Source organism: Brassica rapa, chromosome A08 (genome assembly GCF_000309985.2).
Source record: "Brassica rapa cultivar Chiifu-401-42 chromosome A08, CAAS_Brap_v3.01, whole genome shotgun sequence".
Classification (NCBI taxonomy): Eukaryota; Viridiplantae; Streptophyta; class Magnoliopsida; order Brassicales; family Brassicaceae; genus Brassica; species Brassica rapa.
The window spans coordinates 9,955,569-9,980,862 of NC_024802.2; the positions used below are offsets into that span (position 1 = coordinate 9,955,569).

Genomic DNA, 25,294 nt, shown 5'->3' on the forward strand with positions numbered 1-25,294 from the left:
AATTTAACGAAAGGATGACATGGTTTTTGCCATCCTACGAGCGATGACAGACAAGAGCTTACCTGTTGTTCCCCATTTTGTTCTATTGAATTTTATTCCATCCAGGCTTCAGCATCTCTCCTTCACAGCAACCGCAAATAAAGCTTGTTGCGTGGAGGTCGAAACTAAAGGCAGCTAATAAATCAAGTTCTAGACAACTATGTCAGCGAAAGATTTCGTTGATGTTATAGCTCATGATCCTACGTGCAATATTTTGTTAATCTTATATAAAACTTAGCTTATGTCAGCTAAGAAATCAAGTTCTCGACAGAGGGCATAGCCTTTCTTTGTGTCAAAGCTTATGATTTTACGTGCAAGATTTTGTTGATTTTATACATTTTGGAGTTTGTTATGTGAGGCTGCTTATTCATACACGCAAGATTTTGTCTTGGATGAAAATTTTGTCTTGGGGGTTGTCTATATTTTTTAAATATTTTTTGTTATATTTCTTTTGTAAATATATTTTATTTTTTATAAGGTATTATTTTGAGTTGATATATTTTGTGTCAGTATTAAGTTTTTTTAACTAAAACTACTTATATAAAAAAACAGAGGGAGTATGATCGAAGCTAGGTATAAGTTATTAGAACTGTTTATTCTTGGGAGACAATAGAATTAGTAAACACTTTAAAGGAAGAAAAAAATACAATTATGATTTTTTTTTTAAACTTACAATCCCATTTCTATATTGTAAAGATGTCTGAAATCATAGATGTGTTTTCCTCCATACTGTACAGCTTATGTTTCTACGAACCCATTCATTAATGAAGTGAAACTAAAAATTATGACCGAAAGTAAGAAAGCATAGGTTGTTTTCATAGTTGTAATTTCCGAAGCATATAGTGCATGTATCGTTTTCTTGTTCTGTTATCGGAGGCCTAATAGTTTTCTCAAATTGGTGATGATAAGGTTGACGTCTAGTCTTGCAGTTGTGTTGGGATTATTGTATGTGATGGTAAGAGTAAATTCAAAATCAGCAGTTATGTTATTGTTGCTGGCTGTCAGTTCATTCATGAAATATTGGCTATTCTCATGAATAAGGAAGGTGGAATCGGGATGATGAATCTCACGGTACGTTAAAAGTGTATATTCTTTATGTATTTTTATTTGATTTATACTTTCTTTATTTTTGATTTAGAGGTTATCTTAGTTCATTGAAAACTGAAGGTGGCTAGATTTAAATATTTCATTGGAATCAATAAATTTATAGTTGCGCTTTATTTCACAATTTTTGTGATTATTTGAAAAAATTCTACTCTTCGCACAATGTTTTTTAATTTTTAACAACTATTTTGTAATTTTAGTTTTAATTAGTATTAACTTTTCTTGTGATTTTCAAGAAATTTCTTATTTATTTTTCTAAATTTGAGTTTCATGACCATTAAAATGGAAACAAATCCATGAGATACATCATCTAATAAATGGATTCCTTTAATTTTTTGTATTTATGAAATATTTTTTTTTAAATTATTTATTTTTAAATTATATTATGTACTTTGACTAACTTTTATTATTTTTAGTGGGCGGGATTTATATTTGGTTGGAAACTGTATTGCCTTGGTTGTTTATTCATGTTGCATTGTATGATAGAAGTGGCGATAGCTTTACCGTTGACGTAATTGTACAATACTTTAGATGTTTTTTTAAATGACTTTTTGTTGTTGTTTGTGTTACTTTGTACGTTTAGTTTTTTTTGTTATGTATTAAATATTTGTTGTGTAATCGACGATATTTGTGAGATTGTGATGGCTCTTTGGTTGTGTTGTATCTTGGAGATATAATTGTGAGCCATCAATTTAATATAATATGTGTTTTTCCTTCGTGTGATCTAGTTTTTGATTTGTTAAATTTTTATAAATTAAATTCTCTCATTTCTTTGATGAAAAATAATGTAACAACTGTTCTTTAAATCATAAAAAAAAACATTTTTGTTTGTTTATATTGGTATAAGGTGTTGCATATGTTTTCAAATGGTATACCGACATGTTATTTTTATCTTTGTATTTTTATAATTTAATATATAACACTTAATTTATATATAATTTATCTTTGAAATTTTGAACTTGTATAGTTATTGTTTATGTTTTTAATATTATCCTAGTTGTTTATGGTTCCAATAGTTATTAGTATTGCCAAAAAAATATAAGATAATTGTTTATAAAAAGATATATGCGATGGAATATGCACTAAAGTCCAAAAAAATCATGAGAGGCCCAATAAATCACAGTTTTACAAACAAGCTTCATGAAGAGAAATAACGAAGCCTCCTCCCTGCTCGCCACGTGTCATGAAAAAGAACAGGGTACGCTGAGGTGGACGCAGGAGGAGCCTTTCTGCTCAACTTTATTAATATAGATATATATATATATATATATATATATATATATATCAAAGTGTGATAAGCAAGGTAAAAATATATGACATTTAATTCATATTTATCGGAGATACATCGTGACTTTAATAAGGTTTATGATATATATAAGACTCACTTCTCACATTCTCAATATCCATTAACAAATCAATTTTTTTTAATTTATAAATTATATTAGATTTAGGGAATAAAAAATTAAATAAAATAAAAATGACTATTAAATATAAATTCTACGAAAACTATTATCAGTAAAATTTATATTTTTAAACTGAATAAAAATAAATTTCTATGAGTACAAATATACAACCTTTTATATGATTTCTAACATATATGAAAATTTAAACAACACAAATAATATCCGATTATCTTATATAAAATACACAATCTTAAAATGTCACCAATATTGTTTGTACAAACAATACAAATAGTATTAAATGTCCTTTTTCTTCAACTCTTATTTAGATGTTATTTTATTTTGCATTAGTTTACCAATTTTGTTAAATGAAACCATTGATTTGATATCAAAACAGTCTAAAATACACATAATATGAAACCAAACAAATAATAATATTTTGAGTTTATCGCAAAAAAAATGAAAAATTTCATTCGTTTTACCAAACAAACAAAAAGTAAATGTGGATTTAGAATGGTACTTATATCTTAGAAGACTAAAACCCGAAAAACTACGTAAAACCGAATTGATATCCAGGTATATTAAACAAAATTAATCTCTTCTTATCTTAAAAAAACGAAATTAATAATCTACCTAGTATATATTTATAAGGAAAAAATACATTCGCGATTGAATAATTAACCCCATGATGAAACATCTCAAACAATCTCTCACTTAAACCGTACGTTCGTCAGATTTATGTTTCCCATTAAAGACGGCCACAATCATGTCGAGTGTGACCAATATGGTCACGAAACAGAATCATCAATAAAACTATAAGCAAGAGCTTCGTTGCCGGCGACGAAGCTTCAATTAACCTACCGGTAAGATATGTCTGTGTCGAGAGCCCCACGAGTCTCCCTCTTCTTTCTCTAACGTACTCATCAATCGCTTCTTCTATTTGCTTCCTTGAAGAGACATTGTTCATTCCATCTTGACCTAACTTGCTCCACAAGCACCTAGCCAAAACAACACCGTCTTCGAGCGCAGCCGAACACCCTTGTCCTATGAATGGACCCATTAGATGCATACTGTCTCCAGCCACTGTCACAGTGCCTCGTCGGAACTTACTGGACATAACGTCCCATGGTGAACGGTACCTTAAACGGCTGATATATAAGGAGTCGATATCACACTTCTTCACCATCTCTTTCCATTCCTCTGGGAATTGGCAGACCGATGCTAGTGTCAATCTTGCCACATCCTCTTGATTTTTTAAATTGTTCGAGTCTTTATTTATATATAGCATATTCATAATCAATATACGTCAGTAAGCAATCTCTAAAATAAATCAAAATTATCGACTCTTTTTGTAACCCTATCATTTTCCTTCAATATAATTACCCCAAAAGAAAGCTAGTCAATTTATATTAATTCAGAGGTTCCAGAAATAAATTTGGATTTCTCTTCATAATTTCCCGTGTATAAATAATTCAATGTAATCAACCAACCAAGAATTTTTTGTTGGTTATATTTCATCCTTCAATATGAAACAAAAGTTTTCAGTTAATTTACAAGTTTGTAGTTGAAAGATAGATTTTACATTTATTACGTACATATTTATTCATTATACTATCATTTAAAGTATATTGAAAATCTCCTATATATATTAAAAAAAAACATTTGGATATGTATTCACATTACATTGGTCACGTGGCATCTTCACATTACTTTGAAAATAAAAACGCTGACGTGTCGCCTTAATAGAGTTCCTCACAAACTTTCGGTGTTTTAAACACAAAAAGTTTCCTATTTTGCTTAAACTAAACACAAGCACGTTGTATCATTTAGCTGATACCGATGGACCTGATGCGAAGCTAATTGTGTCAATAGAAGCCAAGTTTTGAGAAGCATAGATGTTCATAATGATACAGTTGATGTAAAGTCATTGCTAATAGGAGATTGATGCAAAGCCAAATTGAAAAATCTATCATTGGCGCATAGAAGTTTTTTTGTCAACTGTCAAGAAAAAAGAGAAGTTGATAGTGAAAAGCAGAGCAGAGAAACTTGCTTCATCTACTGTCTATAGTGAAGAATCAAACAATGGCATTGCTAATAAGAGAAGTTGATGCAAACCGAAATTGCTATCATTGGCGCATAGAAGTTCTTTGTCTACTGTCAAGAAAAAAGAATCAAACTATGTCATTGCTAATACTCATAAACCAGATAAGAACAAGCTGAGAAGTTCATAAGCAAAAAGTTGATGAATAGCAAAGTTGATAATCTATCAATGTAGCATAGAGTATCTTGATCTACTGTCAAGACAGTCTTTATCCACTTGATATCGGTTTTTACTATGGCAAAGAAAGAGCTATCATCGTAACAGCAGATATACACAAACAATAACGGTTTTACTACACTCTTACATTGTCAAGCAGTCTCTACAAGGCACTCTCACATCAATCATTGGTAAGGTAAATTAATGATACTAAATGGCATATATTTCAAAATATTAAAATGATATCAATCAAGTATGCACATACCGAATAAAACCGTCTTAATGTGGGTTTGGACAATATTTTATTGTCGTAAGTGATTGGCAAGGTAAATTAATAATACTAAATGGCATAAATTTCACAATTTTAGGTTATGGAAATATATATATCGAAGAGTGATTGGCAAGGTAAAAATATATGCCATTTAATTCGGTATTTCTCGTAGATACAATGTGAATTGAATTAGGCATAGTAAATTTATATAAGACTCGCTTTGCCCATTCATTTTAGTCATTCTCTAAACCCGAAACCTTAGAAATTTATCTCATTCTCCTATAATGGCTGCGATAACTTATGTGTCTGATTTGAAACCATTTGTGAAGACAGCATGGTCGAGATTTCTGGAACTTCTCTTGACTAATCACTCCAATAAAGGTTTTTGGGAGAAATTTTGGTGATGTATTCGAAATGATCGAGTGAAGAAGATTATGTGTTGGATTTTATTGAATCGACCGATGAGATCTAATTTTGTAACCATCTTCACCAAACAAAGGATGGAGTGAAGTAACATATAGAAACATAAATAAATTGTGGTGATTGATTCGAAAGGATCGACTGAACAAATAGAAGTTCCATGGTCTATCGCGGTGCGGACGAAACCCTATACGCTTTCAGTCGTCGTTTTTTGAGATCTAACCACTACATCACTATTTTGTTATGGGCCCTAATGTCCAAACATGTTTTAGAATCTTAGGTTTTATTTGTTTTCATGCAGGCTCAATTATAAAATATATGTTGAACCATAAAGTATGAATGTTAAAAACTGATTGGGCCAAGGTATATAAGAATAAAATTCAGCAGGCCTAATTTGTATATGTATTAGTTTATTGTTTATGTATACAATTTGATTTTCTTTATATGATAAAAATATTTAGTAAGGTCGAAGTCTAATTTATTTTTAATTAATTTCTTTTTAAGAATTTTGTCTTTCATTTGTTATATTGATCAAAAACTTTCTTTCAATATTAATTAATGGTATTTTTATATATTTATCAACCACTTTTAATATTTTTACATACACATAGATATGCACATTGAAGTGAGTACCTATATAACTAAATATTTACCGAAAGTGAAGATTATAATTCTATAGGAAGTTGGAATGTTGTATATTTTTAATGCTTCATTTTACCATTAACCAAATTGTAATGAAATGATTTTTTTTATAATTTTTTTTTCTTCAACAATTATCTAGATTAGATTTTTTGGATGAGTTTAGAAATTATAATATTAAACGATTAGTTGACATCAGGAGTATCTAAAATTCATATAACATGAAACCAAATAAATAATAACAGTCTTTAGTTTATCACCAAAAAAACCCAAAAACCTTCAAGCATTTTAACCGAACAAACGAAAAATAAATATGGATTTAGAAAAGTCATTATATAATAGGATATTAAAACCCGAAAAAACCAACGCAAAATTAAACAGACCTAATGTCTTATTATCTTAAAAATAACAAAATTAATAATTTCATCATGAGCAAGACGCGGATTACTACCTAGTTAGTAGTATAATATATTTTGTTGTTTCTGTTCACTTGATAACAAATCCAGCATTTAATTGATATAACTATCCACTATTCAATTATATATAATATATTAGTTGTACCGTGAAAGGGGAAAATATCAAGGGATCAATTACCTTGGGGACACTTCAGCATAACAACAAACCAAAAGACGAGATTGTGAGTTATAGGAAGTCGTCCGCTTACGACATTGTCCATCTTGATTCTTATAAATTCCTGCTGGAACACATGGCCGTTTGGATAGTTTGTGAACCCTCTCACCGCCCGAGAACCAAGGGCTTTAGTCGGGTTTAGTCCAAGAAATTTAGAGACGATAGAATTTGATCCATCGCAGCCAATCAAAACCTAATGAAAGTTCAGAATTAATAAGATGGATGGTGTAAACCGTAACTGCGCAATTTAGCTGAAAGTTGGTGATAAAAGAAAAATAGAGCTGGAAAATGAACGGTCAATGATTTTAATAAAATATATAGTATATATATATGTATATATTTAGTTAGTTTTGTAAACACAATTTTGTCACTATTTAAAATTCAGCCATTTCGTGCCAAACATGTAGCTTTCAGTAAATGTATTTAGAAAACAAAATATATCCTGTCACAACTTTCAATAACGTTGCTGTCGAGTAAACAGAAAATATACTAAAATATTCCACTACCCAATCATCGAACAATAACAAATTATATACCTAGCAGTCGATAGACGTACCTTTGCTTTGATATCTTGTCCGTTTCTGAGGTGAACAATTGGAAACGACGTAGCTTCGTCCAGCTTAACCGACACAATTTGGCTTCCGAGGCGGAGAGTCCCAACAGGAAGAGCATGAGCCAGAGCTCGGACCATATCATTCCTTATTACACCTCTTACTTCCCCGTGCGAGGCTGGTCCGACTGATTCTCTTTGTTTGATATTTTTCTCGATCATAACATCTCTTATCCTATTCAATCGTACAGGAGAAAACTATCAATATATGAATCACAACTAGAATTAGTTAAAATGATAAATACTTATACACCTACTGATGAATTGGGAGAGAATTGAGACGGAGCTTAGCGGCCACGCCTAGCTGCTGAAGAGCAAGCCATCCATTAGTCTGAATACCAAATGCTGCTCCTTCCGATCTTACAGACTCTGATCTCTCCAGCACAATGCTCTTTATACCCTTTCTTTATATTTATATGGTTATTTGATACGCTAATTAGTCAGTACTCCATGTATATAGTTTGCAAGTTACCATACATAAGAGATGTATTTTAGAAAAGGAGGAGAAAATAATGAACCTGTGCAGAGCAAGTGAAGTCGCAAGACCAGCAATGCCTCCTCCCACTATCACTATGTCCAATTCTTCCATTATTAGTTTTGCCGAGTTTTGCGATCTTTACCTCGCTATATATCGTATCTGCCCATACAGCATATACCAGTGGTTGAAGCCACGTGGCCAATATAGTGCTGTGGCTTTGGCCGGTTAAATTTGTCGTTATATACAATTATCAATCATAGCGAAATTTATCATTAAATAATATTTGGTATTTGTCGATTAACATTAAATAATTAACAAAATAATCGGCCAGGTGGCCAATAAATGCCGTGGCATTTGATATTTGTTGATTAACATAAAACCCTGTTCGAAAAGGCGCCGCCGAGGGCCGCTTAGTCGCCGGAAAGTCACTCGTCGGGCTCCGGCCGCCACGATTTGGTACTAATCGGACAAAAACTCGGGATCTTAGAAAATTCAAAATTTTGTTCATAGAAACTTTGAAATGGAAGGTTCTCTTGTAGATTTATCAATAGTAATCTTAAATACAAAGGAAAATGGAAGAAATATATGAAAAAAGGACAAAAAAAAAGAGAGGCGGCCGCCATTATCAGGGTTTGATCGAACACATACGAGGAGGAAGAAGATGAAAACCGAAATATCCGTTCTACCCTTATTAATGTTTAAGTCAAAAGCAATAAAAAATACGCTTGGTGGGTTTTGAACTCGGGTTTATTAGGAAGATACAAAGAGCACTAACCACTGGGCTATAACAGATCAAATGCTCTTACTTACATATATTAATATACACAGATAAACGCTATATAAAAACCTGAAAACTAGGCCCCGATTAATCCCCACTTAATCCCCGATTTTTTTGTTAGGCGCTAGACCCGGGGTTACCGCCCGACTAGCGCCTAACGTAGTTTTGAACAGGGCATAAAACTAGATTTTGACCCGCGCTTGGAAAGCGCGGTTTTTTTGGATTATATTATAATACAAAGTTTTATTATATTGAAAATATAATTTTTAACAGTTATATAATCTATAAATTAGTTTATTTGATATTTTATATGTACACATTTACGTAAATTTCTTTTAGGCATGAGAATTATATCCGGATCAAAAAAACAAACCGAACCGACCCAAAAATATAGATTTAGTTCAGGTCTAGAGAAGATAACCTATTGGGGGTTTTTTGGACCTGTCGGTCTTTGTTTGAGTCCGGGTCCTACCCTAGATCCGATCATAAATATGTTGTGTTTATTAGGTAAATTTGGATATTTCGAATATGTTTCCAGCATTATGGATATTTTTTTTAGGTTTTTGGTTTACTATTATAGTTTTTGATTTTAGGTAAATTTTCAAATAAAAAAAATTGGGTATTTGGATAAAATTTTGGGCATTTTCAGTTCAGTGACAGATTTTGAATAAGATTTTGAATTTTTAGGTATTTGAATTTTTTTGGGTATTTGTTTGGAGTTTCAAGTACTTTTCGAGTTTCAGATATTTTTCAGATTTTTTAGATATTTCGAATTTTTTAGGATCCTAAATACCCGAACAGATGTGGACCATTACGACTATATCGGGTCCAACAACCTTTTGATATAGATTTTTAATGTTATTGTACAAAAACATGGTCGATGAAATATTTTTAGAAAACTCATTTTTAAATATGAAAATATCTATCAAACTATAGACGGTTGAAAGTTTAGTATGTAATATGAGATTTTAGTAGAAAAATTTATATATGATATGATTACATTATTATAAAGGAAAGAGGACGTTAAAATGTACACATATATGTCGTGTAACTTCTCTTGCTTTAAATCATAGATTATATGATAAAAGTGATAATATAAAACATTAGTTTCAATGCTTTTATGATTAAAAGTAAAAATGGTAAATATAATAATATTAATGATTAAGATTTAGGAGTGATATTTGAATAAATAAAGAAATTGAATAAATTATTGTTAGAGAAATATATGGTAATATATTGTTAGTCTAAGTTTAAAGTAAGACCAAAAAATAATGAGTTAAATGAAAGGGTCGAAACAACTTTTATAGGTAGATTTTTTAAGACTCCTTCCCTTTTAATAGTATTGATAATTAAAAATATAGTAACAAATAAAATATAAAATACATAATATGACAAACTAACAAAAAGTTCATACTTTGGATAATATGCTTCAACATTCAACGTTCCAGAGCTTTGGAATAGATTGTAAGGAACTGATTGCAATGATAAAAAAACTTCATGCTTGGTCAAGCTTTACGACATAATTGGAAAGGATAGAGACGCTACAAATATATTTCCTGGACTTCAACATCATTCATGTTCAACGAGCGCGGAAACAAATTTTAGACTTTTTAGATAAGACTACTAGATTCTTCCATAGGAAGTTACATTTTATTAGTTGTTCAATTCCAGTCTGGTTACCCAGACCATCTCAAGTTTAAAAAATAGAATAGCTTTTTTGACGTCAAAAAAAATGTTCGTAAATCACAAATTTAAAGATTTGGTGTTGCCAAAATTTAGGCAATAATAATTAAATAATTAAAGGATTATTTAATATATATTTTAGCTTTTACCTAGAATTAAGTTACGGCTTGACATTAAAATTCTCAGATGAAAATACAAAAACTTTATGTATGTAAGTGATTACTAGTAGGCCTGGGACGGATCCAGATATACGGATATTCAGGATACCTGGATCCGTGAATTTAATATCCGGATCCGGATTCGTGGCTTCCGGATATCCGGATTTCAGATATCCGTCCAGATATTCTATTACCCGCGGATATCCAAATCCAGAAAAACAATTAAAAATAATAATTTTTTTAAAATACTAATCTTTTAATATAATACATAAATTAAATATTTATAAATATATTATATATGTCTATAATATTGTAAAAACTAAAATATATATTATAAGATTATCATGTATAATATAATATATCAAATATAATATTAATAAAACTAAAAAAAATATTGTGTTTTAAAAATACGGATCCAGATCCGGATATCCAGACTTAAAATTAAGATATCCAGATTCAGATTCGGTTTGGACGGATCCAAGATTTTAGTATCCTGATTCGGATCTGGGCACCCTGAATATCCTATTTTCGGAGCGGATCCAGAGCGGATCTCAGATCGAATCCGGATCTCGGATAATAAATCCCAGGCCCAATTACTAGACATTGACCCGGGCGGCCGCATGGATTAAACCACATAACTTGATCTTTTTGAATTTAATTAACACTTTTGAAAGTTAAAAACATACTTTGAAGTTAGTAAACATAAATATTTGAAATCTCATAATTATCACCAAATAATTTATGATTTTTATCGAGGACCTCCAATATTGACTAATACACATGAATTAATAAGAAAATATTAAAAAGTCATTTTAATTGTAGAGAAAATGAAAGTTTATCAAACATTGACGTATAAGTCTTCTATTTAGGTCATTTTTGCAATTGCAAATTTTTGAATAAAAACTTCTTAAGAAGTCTACTCTGCAGAAGATACCTTGAGAAGTCTTCCTTTGTAAATATTAGCTTAATTCTGAATTTGAAAAATTCTCGAAAATGCCAGAGAAGACTTCTCGAGAAGTCTTCTCGGATAAACATGTTAGTTTTGCAATTGACTGAAGTTTGTCAGAAACTTAACTTTTTACAGAAGACTTCTATATAAGTCTTCTGAAAGCCTTCTCAATGTCACAAGAAATCTACATGAAATACTTTTGCAATTGACTATATTTGACTTTTCGAGAGAAGACTTCTAGAGAAGTCTTCTCTTGTAACCAAAGGTTTGACCAAAACCCGAAATAAAATTTGAGAAGACTTCTCAAGAAGTCTTCTCATTAATATTAAATGTTTCACTAATATTTTTCAATTGCAAAAGTAACCCACGCAGACTTCTTTCGACAGTGAGAATGCTTCGGGAAAACTGTTAGAGGACTTCTATAGAAGTTTTTCCCGAGAAGTCTTTTATAAAAAGTCCAATTTCTGACAAACTTTGGTCAATTGCAAAACTAACATATTTATCTGAGAAGAATTCTCAAGAAGTCTTCTTTGGGATTTTCGGTTTATTCTTTTAATAAAGGAAAGTTAGAAGACTTTTAGGGAAGTCTTCTTGATGGAGAACACATCTAGCGAAGTCTTCTGAAAGTCTTTGCGAACAGATCTGAGAAAAGAAATGATTTCATACTTTGAGCATGTGAGATTACTTGCTTTGTTTCTCCAAACACCCATAACTTCACTATAAAAGCTACCAAGTCGTTAATGACCATGAATCATGAGCTTCAAGGTCTCTACGAAACTTACAAAGCTTGGAATCAAAATCTAAGGTTTTTTGGATGAATTTGAAGAGAGAGTGAAAGATATGTGATTTGTGTGCATAATTAATAAGATATGAAGAGTTAAAATCGAAACTTTGGTGCATTAAGAGCTTCAAATTAGTTTTTAGATGGTGGTTAGTGTATTGATGACAATGACAATATTGTAAATATTTGGTGAAGATGGGGATGTAAAATAAAAAAGAAGAAAAAAAGAAAGAAAAAGTGACATTTTCGTGAATAACTCGAATTTCTAAGGTGAATAAGAAAAAGAAAGTTTAAAAAAAAGCATGGGTTATTTTTGTGTTTGACTTGAAATTTTAGGTCATATTTGAAAAAAGCCATTTATTAATTTAATATAATTTTATCATATTTAGCTCAATACAATAATTTTCTTTTAATATGAATGATTATGATTATATAATAATATTTCAAAACTAATTATAAAATTAGTGAAAATATTTACATATAATTTTTGAAAATTAAGATCTTGTTAAAAGGGAGAATTTTACTTCTACACTTTCTTTGGTACCACATTTCAAGTATACCACTAGTATGAAGACATTTTCACAAATACACTTTTCATTAATGACCAAAAGACCATACTAGCCCTAACCTTATCTCTCTCTCGCGATCCTCTTTTCTTTCTCTCTCTCTCTCTCGCGATCTTTTTTCTTCCTCTCTGCCTCCGATTCACCGGAGATCCACCATCTCTCTCTCATTCCACCGGTTCTCTGCGGTTCACTCTGCGGTTCACTCTGTCGACTCCTACTTCTGTACAAGATTCCCAACTGGTATGCATCTAATTTCTCCTTTTTTGTTTGTGTCGATTAATTTTGCGAAATTTCGATTTTGTGGTTATTATAGTCGAAAAATCAAACAAGATTGCTTTAGACTTCTAATCTGTACATGTCGATCTAAGATAAACAATTTTGATTGTGAAAACATTGAGTTTTGACAACTTAAGACCCTTTATAACCTTTTGTAAATCTGAGTTATTTTGTAATGTAATTGATATGTTCAGTTCCTGAGAAGCTGTGTTCAAGCTTATATGAGAGCCACAATCCTGCCAGCACACATTTGCTTTAATTGTTGGTGAATGGTCGATTCACAATAAGAAAGTTGGCAGAATCTGAAAGTTTTGTTTTTGGTTCTGCGTTTCTTAACAGTTGTGACTTACGTGTCTGTCTAGTACTCAATGTAGCTCAATATGTTAATTATTTACTCTAATCTCTTGCTTGTTTCTTGACCATAATACAACAAACAGAGCGGTAGAATCCAATGAGATGTGGAAGACTCAGGAGCAAGAAAACGAAAGGCTCAAAATAAAATCAAGAGAGGAAAGCAGCAGCAGCAGTAGCCAAATGAAGTGGAGTAGTAGTTTCTCGAAAAGGAGTTTGGATAAGAAATGTAGCTCCATTAACGAGGAGAGAAAGATCACTCATCAATCATCATTGGACAAAAGATTGTACTTGGATGATGATGATGAAGGTTTAGGAGATGATGAGAATTGAGTCTTTTCTCCAATCACGGTATATATGTCTATTTGCTATAGCTTCTGTTACCTTTAGCTTCCTTCATCTTCTGAGTCTCTTTGTAAATGACAGGAACAAACGTGGGAGAGGCTCTGTTGGTCCTAGGATGGATGAAAATGTCCCTTATCTTCCCACCGAGAAGGTTGATCAATTGCAAAGTTCTGATACAAGGGAAAGGAAGGTAGTCTTGCTGCAGCTTGGGCTCTAGCTAATCTATATTATCTTGCATGTTAGAAAGCTCTTATAAGGGTTTATAAAACTATTTATAAGAACTTATAAATCATTTTTAAGGTTTTAAAAATATATTTATAAAAGTTTATGAATCTGTATATAAGGTTTGTAAAAATATTATAAGAGTTTAATAATCTTCATAACACAATTTATAAGAGTTAATAAATCTTTTTCAAGAGTTTATAAATCTTTACAAACATTTAGAAGTAAAATATTCATAAAGCTATTATAAGTGTCTATAATTCTAATATAAATGTTTGTAAATTATTTATAGTAAATAAAAGATTATTTATAATAGTTTATAAAACAATTAATAAGACTTTATAAAATCAGTCTATAAGGTTTTTTAAATATATTATTAAAGTATAATTCATTTATAAGAGTTTATAAAATCCGTTTATAAGGATTATAAATAATTAATAAATGTTTATGAATGATTTATGAAGATTTAGAAATCATTTATAAACCTTTATCAATAGTTTATATATATTCCTCATGTGGTGGAAAACAGCGAGATGATGTAGCAGAGGTTTGTGGGGATATTGAGTTTGCTGTATAGTTCTTAGCTAAGAATAAGAGCGAGTGTCTCCAAGAAGAATGGGGAGTGTTGGAGAAGTCTCCGGAGGCGGCTTTAGATGTGGATCAGACGATCTTCATGGTTACGGCGGAAGACGTGGAGAGGAGCAAAACGACGGTGTTATGGACAGCAAGAAACTTCTCCAGCAAGAAGATTTGCTTGCTTTACGTCCATCGTCCTGCTTGGCCTGCCTCCTGCAGTGAGAATCTTATGCTTCTCTTTCTCTCTGACTTAACTGTTTTGTGGTGAATTATAGAATATTTATGGATGTTGAATTGTTCTTGAGTGTAGATTTGCTCATGAATCATGATTGAATCTTACCGAGTCTATATATATATCCTTTAGTTGATTGTGGATGATGTTAATGATGTACCTCTGTTTGCTAAGAAAATCTGAGAAATGATATAATTGTTTTATAAAGAAGAAGCAGAGAAACTATATCAAATTATATCATCATAATAAAATCCTTATAAGGCTTTATAAAGATAATAAATAATTTATAAATATTTATAAATCATTTATGAAAATTCAGAAATCATTTATAAACCTTTATCAATAGTTTATATATATATTCCTATAAATGATTTATAAACCTTTATAAAATCACTTATAAGAATATACCAAATATTTATAAGGTTTTATAAAATCATTTATAAATATTTAGAAAGGTAATTTCATTTATAAAGTCTTAAAAATCATTTATAAGATTTTATAAATCTTTACATTTAGAAGTAAAATATTCATAAAGCTATTATAAGTTTAAAAAGTAAAATCGATGATATAAATACATGAAGATGCTCGTTACTAATTTTCTGAAAAACGAAACTAGAGTAAATGTAAAGTACAAATGATTTACAGCTTACAATCACTTATAAGAACACGTGTTATACATATATATATATATATATATATTACAGAAAGACATGTGTCTTGTTTCTCTTATATGTGTTAAAAACATATATATTACATATAAAAACACGTGTCTTATCTCTCTTTCTGCAACTCCAATCTTCTTGAAAATTGTGTTTCCTTCTGAAAACATAAAAACATAAGGCTAAATATATATATATTGTTTTACGGTTTCTTTTATAAGGCCTTATAAATATAAAAATTGTAATAAATACCTCAAGCGGATTACCTTTATAAAATCACTTATAAATTTTATAAGAGCTTATAAAACCTTGTATCAACCATCTATAAAGTTTTTAAAACATATATAAATATTTATAAGATTTTATAAATCTTTTTCAAGAGTTTATAAATCTTTTCAAGAGTTTATAAATCTTTTATAAGATTTTATAAATCTTTACATTTAGAAGTAAAATATTCATAAAGCTATTATAAGTTTAAAAAATAAAATCGGTGATATAAATACATGAAGATGCTCATTACTAATTTTCTGAAAAAAGAAACTAGAGTAAATGTAAAGTACAAATGATTTACAGCTTACAATCACTTATAAGAACACGTGTTACACATATATATTACAGAAAGACATGTGTCTTGTTTCTCTTATATGTGTCAAGAACATATATATTACATACAAAAACACGTGTCTTCTCTCTCTTTCTGCAACTCCAATCTTCTTAAAAATTGTGTTTCCCTATGAAAACATAAAAATATAAGGCTAAATATATATATATATATATATATTGTTTTACGGTTTCTTTTATAAAACCTTATAAATATAAAAATTGTAATAAATACCTCAAGGGGGTTACCTTTATAAAATCACTTATAAATTTTATAAGAGCTTATAAAACCTTGTATCAACCATCTATAAAGTTTTTAAAACATATATAAATATTTATAAAACTATTTAAAAGGGTTTATAAAACTATTTACAAGAACTTATAAGCTATTTATAAGAGTTTTTACATTTATTTATAAGTGTTCATAAATTAATTTACAAGGTTTATAAATCTATTTATAAGAGTTTATAAATCACCAAATTAACCAACTTTTCACTATTTCTTTGCTTATTAAGGAACATCATTCTTTTACAGTTTCTTTTATAAGGCCTTATAAAAAAGTATAATTGAGTATTGAGATGATTGAGTATTGAGAGATACTTGAGGTTTCTGAATTTATAATGGTTTATAAAAATTTATAAAGGGTTTACAAAACCACAATGTTAGATGAACGTCTCAGTTCTGCAGATGCACATAATGTATCCAGACCAGATATATAGCCTTCTAGGACCTTTCTCACAGCAATAGCAAAAGCCTGATTAACAAGAGTATAGTGGCTCTTGTTATTGGCTTCTTCATTTTCACCTACTTTACAGCTCCCCCATGTCCCTCAACTTCCAACTTGAAGTTCATGAAATGGGTCTACGAAGTTATGGAGAAGAAAGACCAAAGAACCAAAACAGCCTATGTTTCAAAGAATCTGTCCCAAGGCGTCAGTGCTTGATAACCGATGCCACAAGCTCAGACTTTTGTGGGTTGTCCTATCAGCTGGCTCAGAGCATAATCCATAAGAGAGCTTCTGTATGCTAATAAGAGAAGAACACCTTGCAGGGCATTCAACGCCAACCTAACCAAACTTAATTCCTATTAAAAAGCAACAAAATTGTGAGAGAATGTGGCCAAAAGTAGAAGTAGTCTCAATATACTTCTTTCATTTCATCTAAGCACTAAAGATATTCCATTGTTCTGTAATTGATTACTAAGAATAGAAATCTGAGAACATGACATCGTAATCTACCCTAAGATAATGATTTCGTCGTAACTCAATACAGTACATCGAGTACTAAACTCAAATCAATAAAATTGATACTTCTTTTCCCCCAAATCATTTCCTATTAGGTTTCCGATCCTAGCCACTCAAGTGAAATGCAAAGCTCATGTTTCCACGCATACAAACATGAAAAGCGTAAATGGTGAACTTACAGAGGCAAATGAAGAAGACGGAGGAGAAGCACGAGTTGGAAGAGGAAATTGGCAGCTCTAAGAATGTAAGGACTCTCAATTACTTGGTGGAAGGTAAATCTCCTCCTGTTTGAGCTTCTCCATAAGCGAATCAATGCTCGTCGCCACCGTCATTATTTCTCAATCGAGGAGAAAGTGAGAGATCGTCTTGTTCGCCTGAGCTTGTAGAGTTTTTCAGTTTCGTCGGAGAATTCGTCAGCGCCGTCCGGAGAACTCGTCAGGATCGTCGGATTTGATCACCGTCGAATTCGAAATCAATCTGGAAACTCTCAGATTTGGAATTGAGGGAGAACGAGAGTAATTTAGGTTTAATTATTCAGGGGTATAATGGTACTTTGTCTATTAAAATTTTAATGGTAAAGTTGAAAAGTGTAAAGTTGAAAAGTGGTATTAGGAAAGTGGTATTAGTGGCAATTCTTTTGAAATAGATTTGTTAGATTTTTAAAAATATATATTTTTATATTTAAAATAAAAAGATATCAAAAGATGTTATAATTAAATTTCTAAAGGATGGTCCATATTAAAAGAAAATCACACATGAAAGAAGTCATGACGTCTATTTTAATAGAATTGATGTCCCATCTTTATAATATAAAGAACTTTTTAGTTTTTACTAGTATCTCATATATATTAATTGAGAAACATTGCATCTTCTTTTTGTAGCCATGTGTTATGATTATGATGATTCTTAAAATCATTAGCGATATATGTTGGTTTATCTAATTATATAATAGTTTTTTTATTGAACCAACCATAAATTCATTATTAGTGTTTTTATTATTTTTTAAAATAAAAGTTACATAATTGCCTAATATGGCTAAAATATATATGAGAATTAATGATTTTGAATAATAAAGATTTGATAAAAATTATTGTATCTTATACCATATTTGTTTAGTTTAAAAATATTATAAAAAATTAAACAACCACATTAACCATATAATAAAAAATAGATTTTTCTGTATATGTTATATTTAATTTTTTTAAACGACTTTAAATTATTAAAACTGTTAAAAGTCTCACATTTAAAACTCTCACATTTAAAATTTTTTGTTATGACAAAATAAAAATAATATAAAAATCATATAAGTAAAAGTCTAGTTTAATTAATTATTAAGATTAAAATATATATATATATAGTTTTAAATTAAATTATATATCATATAAAAAATACTTAGATATTCTAATCTCAAAATTTACTTGTAAAGACTTTTTCTTTTGATAAAAGCTTTGAATAAACATTGATAACTTAAATTTAAAAAAAATTAAAAAATACTAAAACTGTTAATTCCATGATGAAAATTTTGTTATTAGTAATTTAAAATTTTTACAATAAAAGATACAAATGATCAAAAAAACTAAATGAGTAGAAAGATTCATTTACTAGACATTAATATTAAAAATATATTATGTATGTTAATATCATTTAAATTTAATTATATATCCTATTAAATAAAAAATATTTTATAGATTAATAAAATTGATTTACGTAATCGCACCAATTGAACTATATATGTAATAGTTACTGATTTTTAATTATTCAATATATATTTATTATTTCATAATATGTAAAACTATATAATACATAAAATCATTTATATATATAATGTTTATTCCGCGCAAGGTGCATGTCTTAATCTAGTTTCTATATTATTTGATAAATCAATTAATTAACCAATACACTCAAATGATTTATATAAAAAATGAAAATAAGTGTAAGTATTTTTCATAGTTAGATACAACAAAATAATTTCATTGAATATGAAATCAGTTAATTTAATTGACTATTTATATATATTTTCATTAAATATAAATTAAACTCTTGTAAACTTAAATAATATTTTATGTTAAATTAAATAATGTACATAAATAAAATGTTAGAGTTAATACATTGACATAAAATATATTTTAAATTTTAAATTTATCAAAGTATATATCACACAGTCAACCAAACAAATTACATAAATTTTATTCAAAATTCATGATGAAAATGTTGAATTTAATTAAAAATAAAATTAAGTAATAACTTATATAATTTTCATACTTAATATAAATACAAAATAGTGGGTTTGATTGGTAAGAGATGTGATTTCATATTTTGGCTGTAAAAATATTGATGTCATATTTTTTGATTTGGCTCTAGATTTTTAAATTTTAAAAGCTTTTAAATTTAGGATGTAGGTATTTGTCTCTCCAGAACAATTATGGGAAAATTACATGTTATCAATTTTATGGTACCACTTTTCATTTTTACCACCATTAAGGAGACATTTTATTTTTTGACAACAAAAAGCTAAGAAACTAAGAAGGTTCCTGGTCCGAGAGCCACCTCGGAGGAACAGAATCAACATAGACCATAGCAGATGGCGAAGTTCTAGCACCTCGTGCCAGCTTGTCCGCCAGAGTATTTTGCGCCCTCGGTATATGCTGGATAGAAAAGTTAAGAAAGAATTCCTTACATCGCAGAAACTCCTCCATATGTGTAGTGAACGCCGGCCATTGTGTCGGTGTAGACACCATCTTCACCAACTGAGAACAATCTGTTGCAAACACCACCTATGAGATTTGTAGGGTCTTCATGCACTCCATCGCCCATATCAAAGCTTCACATTCAGCATGTAAAGGTGATAGACTCATGCGAATAGACATTGCACCCATCATAGTATCAGTTGATCCATCTTTTCTATAGACCCATCCCTGCCCTGTATAAGGGTCATGTTCCTTCCATGCTCCATCTATAAAACACTTGTCTTAAGGAGACATTTTCAAAAATACATTCTTCATTAAGTGGCAAAAGACTTTTATGCCCTTGTTATTTATATATATAATAAACCATTATTTAAATAAAATAAATAAAAATAAATAAAAATAAAAGTAAATTTTTTTTTTATGTTTTCGAATTATACTTTTTCAAATTTGAACTTTTTTTGAAATTTTTTTTTGAAATTTTTTTTTGAAATTTTTTTTTGTTTTAATTCAAATTTCTTTTTGAAAAACGAAAATTATGTTTGAAACTATTTTAAAAAAAAATTATATATTTTTTAAGTATTTATTTATATATTTATTAGAATCCTAAATTTCACATTCCAAAAACCCTACCCCACCCCTCAACTCTAAACCCTAAGTCTAGATTAGTTAACCCTAAGGGTATAATTATCTTTTATCCTTCAATAAAAGTGAGGGTAAAAATGGTTAGTGTAAACATGAAAAGTGGTACTATGAATGTGCTATTTGTGGAAATTTCCCAACAATTATAAAGACATGAGTTTAAAGAAGTGTTGTGGACTTTTAAAAAGGGCTGTGAATTGAAAAAAAAATTACAAATCAAGATTGGTGTAGTTTACTGCTGTATGTATAATTGTGGTTGTAGAGAGCATCTACATCAGTAGCCAATCACACCCAGTATACCTGTATCTTTTTCAAATATACTAAAATAAAAATGTTAAAACATTTTGATTATGTAAATTAAACTTTCTCAAAAAAATCCCGGGCTTTTATATAGGGATCAGAACCTAGTTTGTTATTAACTTAGGTATCGGAATATGGATGACAAGCAGTGTTTTTAAAACCGGACCGGCGATCGAACCGGAAATATTTTGGGTCATGGGTCATTGTGGTTCGACAGGGTTCGATCGGGTTCAATTAGATGCAACTGAATGTAATGATGTTTTGTAAATATTATGTATATTTTTACAAAGATAGATCATATCAAATAAAATATTCCAATGACTATAATATTTAGAAAACTTTCAAAAATAACAAACTGAAATGTAATAAAAGTAATAAACAATTTAATAGTTCAAATCTAAAATCAATAGGAAAAAAAACATTTAAAGTTTACTCTCCAGATCTTTGTCACTCTAAATCTTCGTCACCTTTAAAAAAATTATATGCACATTAGTTAAAAAAAAACTATTTTGAAATAAAATTCAAAATCATACCATGATTGAGTTTCTTCGCTATCTTTAGGATATTCTTCAAGAAGTTTATCTTCTAATTCAGAAAAATCAAGTTCTCCTTCTCCTTCTTTTTCCATAATCCAAAACTCAGTTTTATCAATTGACTCATAATCAACTGGTGATCTTTTTGTCCCATACCTACATAAAGAACAATAGCATATTAGCAAACCTAAGTAATGATCTTTTTGTCTCATACCTACGTAATGAATAATATAACACACAAATATTTGTTATAAATTTCACAACTAACGAACCTGTTTTGTAAACGCAAGTTGTAGTGAACATATACAAGATCATTGAGTCTTTGATGCTCTAGCTTGTTTCTTTTTTTTTGGTATGAATGCGTTCAAAGACACTCCAATTTCTCTCACATCCAGATGACGAAGCTGTTTGACTAAGGATTCGGATTGCAAGCTTTTGCAAATCAGGAATATCACAACCAAATAGTTTCCACCATTCATCTGTAAGTACAATAAAAATATATATTAGTAACTGAGCAGATTAAAATGGAAAACATGTTATATTGGCAGAAATATAACAAAATTACTTATCGGCCTACCGGGTCGAGTAGTTTTGCTACAAGTAAGTGCTATTTCTCGAGAGAAACTAAGTTCTCGATCTCTATAGCAACGAAAGGTTGATATTCCAACATGGGCTTCTCTTTGTTCGCGAGGATGAATTTCTCCGTTACTGCTTTATTTGGGGTTATAATCTCAGATGCTTTTAATGAGGCAAAAAGTATTATGGCATACTCTTACGAATTTTGGCATACTCTTCATTTATCTCATACTCTTCAAAAACGTGGTCAATGTCTAAATTACTCTTTTCGGCAAAACCAATGAAAATCATTCTCTCTCCTACTCTATCTTCTTCCTTTCTCTCTCCACTGTAGATCTCAAACCCATATTTTGTTTCCATTCAATTTGACATTCATCTTCTCCATTAATTCATTCATGAAGAATTAGAAACTTTAATTTCAAATTCGTGTTCATAATTATCTAATTGAAAACAATGGGTCTAGATCTATTTGGATAATCAAAAACACTAGTATAATTATAAAAAATCGTATCAGATTATTATTTTGATTTTAAAAACTAAAAAACGTAGTAAAACTTGGTATGAACAAAATGGTATAACTATGTATAATTATGTATAACTATAACCGTACAACTTGGTAAAACTATACTGTACAACTATGTGAAACTGTGTAACTAGATAAAATGGTACTAACTAAACTGTATAACTTGATATAACTATATTTGTAAAACTATATAACTTGATAAAATTTTATGGTTAAAACGTGCAAGTTCATATAACTTGATGTTAATCATTTTGATTTTTACGTGAGACGACGAGTTCTTTCACAAACATACACTTTGATTATTAAAAATACTATTATAAAGCCAGAGATGGTCATGAATGGATTCCAGACAAAAGTAGTTTGTATGCTAGTGGACAGGATATGCAGAAAGATGACGATAAATCTATGTACAAAGAGGTAAAATTTGAGTTATATTTCATTGGTAGTAAAACCTATGAGGCCATTAAAAAAGCATAACGACATCTTAAGGTGACTGAACCAGTGGAAGATGTTGTTATAGATATAGAGACAATGTAGGTATTGATTTGGATAATGTGGAGACATGTGAAAGATTTAGTTGATTAAGCATCATACCATAACTGTTTTGAATTTATAATTTTGAACTCTAAGCTCCGAATATTAAGAATTCTGATTTATTTCGTTTAAAGTATACATAAAATGCATACTTGTTTTTGAAAAAGTTTAAATTCAGGAACCATAAGGAAATGCACACCACGATTAGTTGCATATATTATTCAAGATGTTTCTTCAAGATGATGAAAAAACTAAATAAAACTTAGTAAAACTGATAAAATACAAAATATTGAAGATACAAAATTCTAAACTTATTTGGTTGTTTACAAGCATTATGCTTATTATTTGTTAGTATTTTCTGATTTAAATTCAAAATAATTATAATCAAAATTTTCGTCACATAGTTGTGTACTATTTATAATAGAGAAAATACAATGTTCTTTTATGCTTTTTTTCTTAATACTGACCTTGTGACATTACAAAACTTGTATACGCCACGAAATTAATTTTATTACAATATGATTTGATGGGAAATGATTGTAAAGACTTAATATAAATGGTATAACTATAATATAAATCTTTTGAGTATAGTAAAACTAAAAAAAATGTAAAAAATGGAAAAGTAAAACTTTGAAGCTTTTTGTAAAACTACAAACTTGGACCCCAAAAATGCTGTAAAAAATTTTCCCGCCCAAATTTCAGAATTTTCCCTCCCAAATTTTTATTTTTTTCCTAACCTCAAAATCGAAGTTGGTAACTATAATTGCTTTGATTTTTAGGATTTCTCATTTCTACTATCTTCTCAATCCTCTCAATCCATTTTCTCTCTTCCCATTTCTCATTTTTCATCTTTCTTCACCTAATCTCCAATTTTCAGGTTTTTTCTAGAAAATAGTGGTCAATCAAGAGTCAAAACTCTGAAGCTACCTATTTAGTGTTGATGCAGCGGCGAGGATATTATCGAGAAGTTCTCCAAATTTGATCCAAATCCTTATTTCCAATACTATTGATGTCTCCATGTGGTTTCTCAATGCGGATTAGTGACCCAATAATGAAAAAATATATTGATAGTTGTATGTTGTCTTATTCGTACTGTCATGGTATTTCTGAGATTTTGGTTATACAGTTAATCATAACTTCTATCAAATTAGTTTAGTTACGAGTTTTTTAAAATTTTCAAAATTTGACAAATGAAAAACAAAAATTCTGAAAAAGTTTACTGAATTGTACAAAAGGAAAAAAATACTAAGTTATACAAAGTTTGATGTACGAAAATGGAGAACTTTGGCAAATTTTTACCTAATTACACAAACATGAAAAGAAAAAAAGTAATACTAAATTTTACGGAGTTTGACAAACAAAAATGAGATACTTAACCAAAGTTATCCTAAGTTACACCAAGTTCTACGAACATAAATAACAAACCAAGTAACATAAACACAAACAACAAATTTAGTGTGTTAAAAGAAGAAGTTCTATAGTACAAGGAAAATAATGATAGTTCTATGTTCTCTTATTTCTAGTAGTTATAAGAATTTGGATGTATAACTAATCAAAATTTGTATCACCTTAATGGAATGCAAAGTTTTTTCCAAGCTTAACCAAATTTACACAAACACTAAAATAAAGTAATAATAAATTTGACAAACAAAAATATGAAACTTTGATAAATTTTTACAGAATTAAACAAACACAAAACAAAGTAATCTCAAGATCTACAAAGTGACAAACAAAAATGGAGAACTTTCGCAAAGTTATACCGAGTTACATAAATATAAATAACAAATTTTTATTATAAAAACTTGTATTGGTTGACAATGATTGGTTTTTTTCTTTGTCACTTGTATTGGTTACCAATGGTTGATTTGTTCTTCATTGCTTCTTTCTCGCTTTGCTCATCTCCACGATATTTTTTTCCATATTACTTTTATTATCCTTCTCTTCCACACTCTTATCCACATTTTTTTTCATCTCTCCACTACCTAAACCACCCTCCTTCTCACTTTGTTCCATGTCTCTATTATCAGAGCTAAGATAGTTTCATTTTTGTCCTTTGAAAGCAATACTTCATAAAAAAAACGTAACTATCAAATTAAGTCATCATCCTAAAATTCACAAAGTATTACTAAGTTATATAATTATTTAAAGTTTTACTAAGTTGTACAAAGTTTTATAGTTATATCAAGTTATACTAAGTTATGCAATTCTGGGTTTGTTTTTTCTTCTCTTTCGATG

At 29.5% G+C, this 25,294-nt stretch overlaps 1 protein-coding gene and 1 long non-coding RNA gene across 2 annotated transcripts; one reads left to right on the forward strand and one right to left on the reverse strand.

Moving 5' to 3' along the window:
* Positions 1-457: 457 nt before the first annotated feature.
* On the reverse strand, positions 458-7,959 carry LOC103833521 (monooxygenase 1). Its single transcript, XM_009109611.3, has 5 exons — positions 7,889-7,959; positions 7,628-7,774; positions 7,317-7,545; positions 6,725-6,953; positions 458-3,812 (listed from the first exon to the last, which is right to left on the reverse strand). Exons 1-5 carry the CDS (start codon positions 7,957-7,959, stop codon positions 3,292-3,294), a joined length of 1,197 nt encoding a protein of 398 aa, XP_009107859.1. The 3' UTR covers positions 458-3,291.
* A 1,903-nt stretch (positions 7,960-9,862) lies between these two features.
* Positions 9,863-18,354, forward strand: LOC117127443. Its single transcript, XR_004450453.1, has 2 exons — positions 9,863-13,003; positions 13,477-18,354. It is a non-coding gene; the product is annotated as an uncharacterized LOC117127443 (long non-coding RNA).
* Positions 18,355-25,294: the final 6,940 nt, after the last annotated feature.